The following is an 8,992-nucleotide window of genomic DNA, read 5'->3' as shown; positions in this document are numbered from 1 at the left end:
TTCTCTTCAGGACGTGCTCTCACGCCTTTTCTCCTGGAGGGGAAAACCGAGCCGTCCGATTGTTGCTCTGAAACTTTACACTGAAGCCATTCAGAGCAGATTCAGCAGAAACCAGTTTGAACCAAACTGATGAGCAGAAGGTGAAGATACTGTCCTCCAAAGGCTCCTGGAGTTTATTATAATCAGTGCAGCATATTGTCACATTCAGAATGTGTGTGTGTGTGTCCACACCCATACACAGCCTCTCTTCACCCACTTTAGCCCACTTGTCCTTATTTGGTCATGCTGCCAGCTCAGCTGCTGATTGGTCAACACGAGAAAAAAAAATCCCTGTAAGACACACCTGTATGTACCTGTAAAACACTCACTACACACACACACACCTCTCAATGTGCAGTGTGTAAAAACAGGAGTGTGCTGCGTTCTGTTAAAAGGCCTCGTCGATGTCTGAACAGGTGTGTGTGTTTCACTCACTTTTCTGTGTTCAGACACGCTGTGTGTGTGTGTGAGAAACCCTCGCCGTGGAGGACACACCTGCACGGGCGACACACTGCCGTCGTCACACTCCTGCAGCAGCGTGAGGAAGAGGACGGATGTCTCACACTGAAACCTGCCTCCCTCCTCATGTGAGACTCTGATAGAAGCTTCAGGATGTCTCTCTCTCTCTCTCTCTCTCTCTTCCTGACTGAGTCCCTCAAACAGCGCCCTCTGCTGGAGAACAGGCAGCTTGAGGCTGGGTTCAGGTTCAGGTGCAGGTTTATTGACAGGACAGGGTTACAGCTGGGTGTGGGCGGGTGGGGGAGTGGGCGGGTGGGGGACTGGGCGGGGGTCAGAGGAGTGGGCGGGGGTCAGAGGAGTGGACGGCGGTCAGTCCTGAGGAGTCTGAGGCTCTGCAGACTCCAGCTCGGACAAAACGGCTCTGCAGGACGGAGAGACGACAGGAAGTGGTTTACTGACACGACTCGGGTCGCTCTGCGGCTTCGCAGCAGGACGGTTTGTGTCAGACGGCGGCCTCACCGCTGCTCCTCGCTCAGCTCCAGCTCCTCCAGTGCTCTCTGCGCCAGGCGCGGCGTGGACGGCAGGCAGAAGGCGGCCGACAGCTGCACCAGCTCCACCGCCCTCTGGGGGGCGCCGTCCCTCTGCAACACCGTCAGGAAGGTGTGGAGCAGCTCCTCCCTGCAGGAGGCGCGCACACACACACACACACACACACACACACACACACACACCAGCGTCACCTCCTGCGCTCACACGGGGACAGGAGCTGAGGCGGGGACTCACGAGGGGACTCTGTTCCTGGACTTGAAGAGCTGCAGCGTCTCCCTGCAGAGAGGAGCACACACACCGCGGGTGAGGTCAGAGGTCAGAGGTCAGCTGGCAGCGGGGCTGAGCGTGTGTCTCACCAGGCCTGACGGCTGCGGTCGGCCCGCAGCAGCAGCAGCGTGACGTCCGACAGCGAGGAGGCGCTCCACTCCACCCCGGACCGCACATCCATCACCGCCTTCACATCCAGAGCACAGTCTGCCAAGGAGGCCTGCACCTGCACGCGCACACACGCACGCACATGCATGCACACACACACACACACACACACACACGCGCACACGCGCACACACACACACGACAATCTCAGAATGTTTCAAACATAAATAACCTGACATGCAATATGACATCAGAAATTGTCAGTGAGGAGCTTAAAAATAAGAAACTTGTATGTAATTTCTGTATTAAAAAAAAAGTAAATAATTTTTTAAAAAATTATTTTCATAATAATTCAAAGAACCCAGGTAAAAATTAAAAACCTGGACTCATCTGATAATGGTGTAAAACAGTTGGTTTAGTGCTTTACAATAAGGACTCAATTTGCAATTATGTTACAAATACTGACTTTTTTTTTTACGTAAGATAAGGATTTATTGTCTAATATATGTCTAAAATAGTGATTTCGCTGAGATCTAGCGTGTTACAAATGTTAACCGTTCAAAATATGCACCCTAAATTTCAGGTTGTATTTGTTAAATTTATTTAGGTTTATTTGTTAGTAGTAGTTAGTAGAAGTATCAATGCTGCTGAAAAATGCAAATGTTTATCTTTTTATATCTAAAATAAAGATTTAGGGTGAGATAAGTGTCCAAGGTCGAGATGCAGTGCTTTAAAGTCAGGAGCGAGAGTCTGAGAAAGTCCTCAGGAGTCACCTGAATCCACCTGGCAGTGATGAAGAGGAGGAAGAGGAGGAGGAGGAGGAGGAGGAGCGGGTGACTGGAGGGGGGGGGTGTGACGAGATCTCGTGCCACAAGATCTCGCGAGATTAAATCATAAGGACATTTCTGGTTCAGATGAGAGGCGGTCTGGCAGAGGGCAGAAGCCTCAGACTGTGGCACACCGCTAACGGGACGGACAGCTTGTCAAATGTGGACAATGGACAAGTTTTTCAGGTAAATTCGGGTCCGAGCGGACAGGAAAACGGATAAAATGCGGTCAAAATACGGTTTTGAGTTCACACTCCTCCGTGTCTTGGAGCTGCGTGTGTTCTTCTGCGTTCTATTTCTGGCAGAGGTAAAGAGTCGCAGCGCCCCCTAAAGGCCTGGCAGATGAACTACATCGTTTTGACTCGTCTTGACAATGTCCTGTGGATTCAGACACACTAACCCAAGCCCCAAATTATTCATATTCCAGGAACATTTAGGCTTAAAGTTACTTTTATTCAAGCAAAACGTTTCTTTTTTAAATTTTATTTACCAGAAATGATAAGAGTATTTTCTAAAAGTTGATAGGATGATGATGAAGATGATGAAGAAGCACTGTTGTGGGGAAAAAAAATCTCTTAAATTATTAAATCAATATAAATCTTATTTACATTTGAACCAAAAATGTCATGTACAGAATTATGCACACCCTTATCAGCAAGTAACAGAAAAGCCTTCATTATTAGCTCAAACTCTTCCTATAATCACTGAGCAGCTTGTTTCATGTCTCTTCTGGGATTTTCGACCGTTCATTTTCAACACTGAACTCCAACTGTTTTATTTTAAACATTTAGTCCTCATAGCCTGTCCCTCCAAAGAGACATCTGTCTCCAGGGGACCCCACCCACACCTTGGATTTCAGGGTGTCTCATCAAACCTGTGCTCAAAATGCACCTGTATTGTTTTGTGACTGTTTAATAAAACAGGTCTGTTTTTCCAGTCATATATATTTGGTCATTTTAGTTTTCTGAAAAGTAAAGAAGAGATCTGGTCTCGTCTGGTGGGCGGAGTGTGTGGCCACGCCCCTCCTGGAGTGCGTGGCCACGCCCCTCCTGGAGTGCGTGGCCACGCCCCTCCTGGAGTGCGTGGCCACGCCCCTCCTGGAGAGTGTGACTGACCTCTGGACTGTGCTGGTCTCGGGCCATCAGGCTCAGCAGCTCCCCCACCAGATCCGGCTTGTTGTCGTGACCCAGAGCCTTGATGTCTGCCAGGCGGGGAGAGAGCACAGTGTGAGGCCCCGAGGGGATCGAACCGGGGGCCGGGCTGCGTGACCATGGGCCCACCTTTCCAGATGCTGGGCAGCAGGTCCAGGCGGCCCTCGGTGTCCAGGGCCTGCAGCAGGTCCTTCAGGGACTGAGGGCTCGGGTAAAACAGCTGCACACACACACACACACACACACACACACACACAGCCCGGTCAGCGGGCGCTCTGCTGGCTGTGAAGCTGCCGGCAGGGCGGAGCACCGACCGAGGGGACGATCCTGCGGTACCAGCGCATCACGGCGTCCAGGTGCTCCATCATGCACAGCAGGCTGAAGAAGCGGGCGCTGCGGCGGGCGGAGAGGCGTTTAGACTCAGACACGGCGGCCGCAGGCGGCGTGACGCTCAGCGGCAGACTCACTAGTAGATACTCTGATGGTAGGAATCTCCCAGCAGCCTCCAGTTCTCCCCCACCTCCAGCAGACCGTGCACTTTGTACGCCAGGTCCAGGTCTTTACAGTCCAGACACTGGAGCAGAGGAGACGGGCCTGAGCGGTCGTCACACATTCTCCCCACGCTTCATCAACCTGCAGGCGACCAGCGAGCTGCTCGGGAGACGTCTCGCCTTCAAAGGTGGAAAAACCTGACTTACGATTTTCATGGCGGTGACGAAGAACATGGCTGGAGGAGGAGAGAGGAGGAGAGAGGAGGAGAGTGAGAGGAGAGGAAAGCGAGCGGCGAGGTGACGAGCGGCGGCGCGGCGGTACCCACCGTCCTGCGGGTCCCTGCAGGTGAAGCTGCTTCCCTCCAGCTCCGCCATCACCTCCTGCAGCATGCTGCTCCTGTTCTGGCTCAGCGGCGCTGCCGGGGACAGAGGACAGCGGGGAACCGTCACCGAGCAGCAGGGGGGGTTACACCCACGTCAGAGTTCAGGAGAGCCTGCTGCCGAAACGCACCTGATCTGTGGAAGATCCTGAGGATGTGCTCGTAGGTGGCGGCGCTGGGAGCTGCAGACAGACGGGACAGTGAGTGTGTGTGAGCGGCGGCGGTCAGAAGCAGCGGCGAGCGACCGTAGCTACCGATCTGCACGGCCCGCATCTCGTTGAGGACGTTGAGCGCCTGCGTCTTGGCCAGCATGCCGCAGCGCCGCAGCGCCCGCAGCGTGTTGTTGAAGGTCTCCAGGTTGGGGCGGAGCTTCTGCTGCTTCATCTGGTTCAGGAGGTCCTGCAGCGGGAAGCGGAGGAGGCGGAGGACAGGAGGAGGAGGGGCGTGAGGAGAGGCAGGGCGGCGGGGAGACGGCGCCGCTGGGCCAGCGGTCTCACCGTGATCAGCTCCCAGCGCTCCGTGTATTTGTCCTGGACGTCCGGAGCAGCCAGGATCAGAGCGTTGAAGATGTGGACGTCAGCTGAGGACAGACGGAGGACGGTCAGTTCCACAGGACAAGTCTCTTTTCTCACTGGGAACAGCTTCTGTGTCTTCAGGGTTTGTTAAGACTCATATTTCCTTCTATAAAAGTCATGATTTCAGTATTTTGTTCCATTTTATGCTCATCTGAGCTCAGAAACGACAGAAAAAGCTTGATTAACCTTTATTAATTTCTCTGTTTCTTTCTTTTCTTATAAATTAATAAGTTTTCTTGTCATTATAGTCAGTTTAATGTTTATCAGCTCAATTATTTTGATCAAAAAAACAGAGGCGTTTATTCACATCTTTTAATCAAACTCTGAGACTAAAACCATTTTTAAAGTATTTTATTATGATCACTGCATCATAAAGGATTAAAGTGAGACAGCAATTCGAATTAAAGATCCCAGTGTTAAAAAAAACGCAGAAAAATGTTTGAAAAAGGACTTTCAGGGTTTCTCCGTCATCTGTTATCTGGCGCCCTCTGGTGGCAGTTTGGGGAATAACAACCACTTTGTTTTCAGCCAAAAAGAACCTAAAATAATCCTTATTACTTTTTATTACTTTTCAAGGAAACGAAAAAGCTTAAAATACTTTCCACCCAAATGCGGCCAAATGAAACATTATAGGAAACAACATAGTGACATCCAACGACACTGTCACTCAACTGAATCCTGAATAATTCATTCATTTTAGTGAAATTGGATCGTTTCACTTGTTTGACTGCCTCAGAATAAAATGAACCCTCTTGTACACACATTTAAAGAAAACTCAGGCCTGTGGCCCTCACTTTGTAGTGTGTATTACATATTTTCATTTTGCTTAAATTAAGATTAATATAGTTTCAGTCACATTAAAACTAATATTTTTGGTAAATTAAGTAAAGACATTCATTACTTTTTATCCTGTTTTATCCTCTTCAGACATGGATGTGCTTCCTGCCGTGGGCCTGGCGGTTCCCAGCGGGAGCTCACCTGTCAGCCTGTTGTTGAGCAGGTCGGTGTAGGTGCTGAAGGCCTTGGCGTGCGCGCCGTGCTGTGGACGGTCACAGGGTCAGACCTTCACTGCAGAGCGGAGCGCCGCCTGCAGGGGGAGCTGCTCCTACCTTCACCATGCCTCTGATCAGGGCGGAGTAGCAGCGGGTGTCTCTCTCCGGCAGCAGGTTGAAGATCCTCTCCGCGTTGTTGTTCTCCCTCCAGGTGAGCTTGAGCAGGTCGCCGGCCCGGCGGACCCTCGCCGTCCTCCTCCTCTGCTCCTCGCCGGCCTCCTGCGGAGCGACACGCACGGAAGCTGAGCGCCGGCCGGGCTCCGGAAGCGGAGCGGGACGCGTCTCTGGGACTCACGGCGTCCTCCTGCTGCGGTTCTCCCTCCTGGACCGGGTCCCGATCGCAGTACAGACACACCAGGTCCAGCAGGCTGTGGACGGTTTCCATGGAGACCGCGGTGCCTGCAGCGAGGGGACCATCCATCGCATGGTTAAGCTTTGGCTCAATCTGCAGAGTGAGTGTGTGTGTGTGTGTGTGTGTGTGTGTGTGTGTGTGTGTGTGTGTGTGTGTGTGTGTGTGTGTGTGAGTGTGTGTGTGTGTGTGTGTGTGTGTGTCCGCACCGGCTTGCTGCAGCTGGTCGTACATGTCCACAGCAGCTGTCACCTTCCTCAGGCTGATCCGCTCCTTCAGCGCCTCCTCGCTCACTTCCTCCAGACGCAGCGACACACTCTCTGGCATCAGACACTGCAACACACACACACACACACGCACACACGGCTAGGAAGGTCCTGGATGGTACTGATTCATCCACTTCTGTCCTTCAGACGTGGAACTGCGTCACTTTTCATGTGAGGTTACACCAGTCGGTGTGAAGAGACGCTCCGTGACCTACTGAACTCTAATCGAGTCACTAAACGAACTCTTACTGGTATGTGCGGCTCCGCAAAGTCCTTGGTGAAGAACTTGGGGTTGGTGTTGACGAAGAACTTGGCGGCGGCGCTTCCCGACTCCTGAGAGAGAGAGTACAGCTTCTGCAGAGAGACGGAAAGGTCAAAGTTCAAGAACCACGACTCCACACTTCACCACTGCTTTTAAAATCAGACTGAAAAATCCACCTCTGAGCATAAAATCACTGACTTCTTTCACTGCTTCTCTTCCACTTCATAAAACTTGTTTTTTAAACCATATTTTTCCTGTCTTAACACAGTCATATCGACTTGTTTCAGTCCAGAAACCATAAACTAGTTGAAAATCTTCACTCTAAAAATTACTGCATCACTAAAAAAAAACACACCTAAAAAAATGATTAGAAAAGGTTTTAGAAGTACTTTTCTTTCAAAATGTTTTCACAAAACCAGAGTTATTTGAATTTTCAAGAACAATAAGAGGATTTTAACACTGTGTTGTTCCCGGTTTCTCCTTGAATTGTTTTGAAAAAAATACAATAAATTAACATTATTTGGCAGCAACAATCAGAAGTCCTCTCTGCCGGTGTTTCTATTCAGTGTAATGCTGATCAACGTGTGTTTGCTCAGGGAGAAGGATTTCTGTAGTGTTTAACCTGCAGGTTCTCCCTGTGGTTTGATGCTCGTGCTTCCACCCAATGAACACGCTGGAAATAGTTTAAATGATTAAAAAACTCTGTCTAAAATGTCAGGATTGGACCCGGCTCTGGTCTGTAGGCTTTATTTTTGCCATATATCAAACAAAACGGGGACAAATTTAAGACAAAGTAATAAATAATTAATAATAAATCTACTATGTTAGAAGGGAAATAAGACAGGCGTCTAATATATTGTGTTGCTGTGAGGCAGAATGTGTTTGCTGAACGCACAAACTCAGCGCTGGTCCTGGGGAGAGGTAGGGGTCGTCCTGGAACTGGTAGGGATACGCCGTGGAGTCCTGCAGGCGAGGGAGAAACCGTGAGCGAGCACCAGAAACATACCTGAGAGTGAAGAAACCGAGTGTAACCGGGAGCCTCACCCTGCCGACGGTGGAGGCCAGCGCCTCCAGCACCGCCTCGCTGCGCCTGTAAAGCAAAACCAAGTTTTATTTCCATTCACGGTTACAGCTGACGAATGACGGCAGGAATACAACACCATGTCTTCTTCTTAGGGACGACCACAGCTTCTGTAGGCTCTGAAACACAACACACAAACCACTGAGTCAGGATGTTTACAATCAACCGATTGCTGTGAAGTGAGAGAGGAGAACATCCATGTTCGAGCACGTCATATGAAGAGAGCAGAACCTTTGTATTTATTTCACAGTGAAGTTGGTTTTTTACACAATGTTTTTTTTTATTTGTAATGATTCAAGCTTTTTGTGTGATTTACCTTTCTGGGCTTCTGCAGTCTGTTGCTGCAGAGCTGAACTCAAACCGAAGCTCCTAAAACACACACACACACACACACACCTTCATTATTACCTGATCATTAACAGCAGGGATCAGTTCACACCGGTTAATAATCAGAGGATACATAAAATGGGAGAATGAAATGTGACCAAAAATTAATTACCTTTAAAAACAGTAACGAGTAGAAATAATATAAAGAACAAGACAAGAACCGTGACATGTTTCACAAGTTTGCTTGACAATATAGTGATAGGAAATATATTAAATATACGATTGGAACAGATTAAATAGATGAATAATGTATACATAGTCCCAAAACTAATTAGAACAGATAAACCAGATAATCCTGCAGGAAACAAAACAGCAAGGCTGCTTTACTGAAAAAACGAATCTACATCTGTCCCTCACTGGCAACGTTTGACACGATAGAATGTAAACATATATATAAAACTCTTCACTCTTGTGAAGAGTGAGCACAGAGAGTTGTGAAGTATATTAGTGAACAGTGAAGGTGATAAAGAGGTAAGTGTCGCTCCGGTCCAGCTTTGACAGACGTGGGCGAGATGCAGCAGTGACCTCCTCGATGCCCGCGTCACTCTCACAATAAACCCACAACTCCGTGTTAACAATTACACCGTATAACCGTGTTTTAAAAAATCATTTAAACGCATTTCACCTGTTTCCGAGCCGCTGTTCGAAGCTATAAAACAGAAACCTTCCGTTTCTACCGATGCAGTGCCCTACGTGCCTGCAGGGCGCCGCCATGTTGGTATGAAGTGAAGCATTCTGGATGGGAGAGT

At 49.3% G+C, this 8,992-nt stretch overlaps 1 protein-coding gene across 1 annotated transcript; it reads right to left on the bottom strand.

Annotated features, from left to right (window-relative positions):
* Positions 1 to 373: 373 nt before the first annotated feature.
* Positions 374 to 8,957, bottom strand: ptcd3 (pentatricopeptide repeat domain 3). The gene is given in 24 exon segments (XM_030102488.1): positions 374 to 919; positions 1,018 to 1,176; positions 1,282 to 1,323; positions 1,404 to 1,540; positions 3,365 to 3,450; positions 3,530 to 3,620; positions 3,715 to 3,793; positions 3,868 to 3,974; positions 4,099 to 4,127; positions 4,218 to 4,307; positions 4,403 to 4,453; positions 4,526 to 4,670; positions 4,769 to 4,851; positions 5,825 to 5,885; positions 5,956 to 6,117; positions 6,194 to 6,297; positions 6,457 to 6,580; positions 6,763 to 6,867; positions 7,671 to 7,693; positions 7,696 to 7,738; positions 7,820 to 7,865; positions 7,936 to 7,975; positions 8,173 to 8,225; positions 8,869 to 8,957. Coding segments are annotated over 24 exon segments (2,001 nt in total). The 3' UTR covers positions 374 to 867.
* Positions 8,958 to 8,992: the final 35 nt, after the last annotated feature.

This window comes from Salarias fasciatus, chromosome 2, assembly GCF_902148845.1.
Source record: "Salarias fasciatus chromosome 2, fSalaFa1.1, whole genome shotgun sequence".
Lineage (NCBI taxonomy): Eukaryota > Metazoa > Chordata > Actinopteri > Blenniiformes > Blenniidae > Salarias > Salarias fasciatus.
Note: the sequence above shows the minus strand (reverse complement) of the source record. Positions and strands in the feature narration are given on the sequence as shown.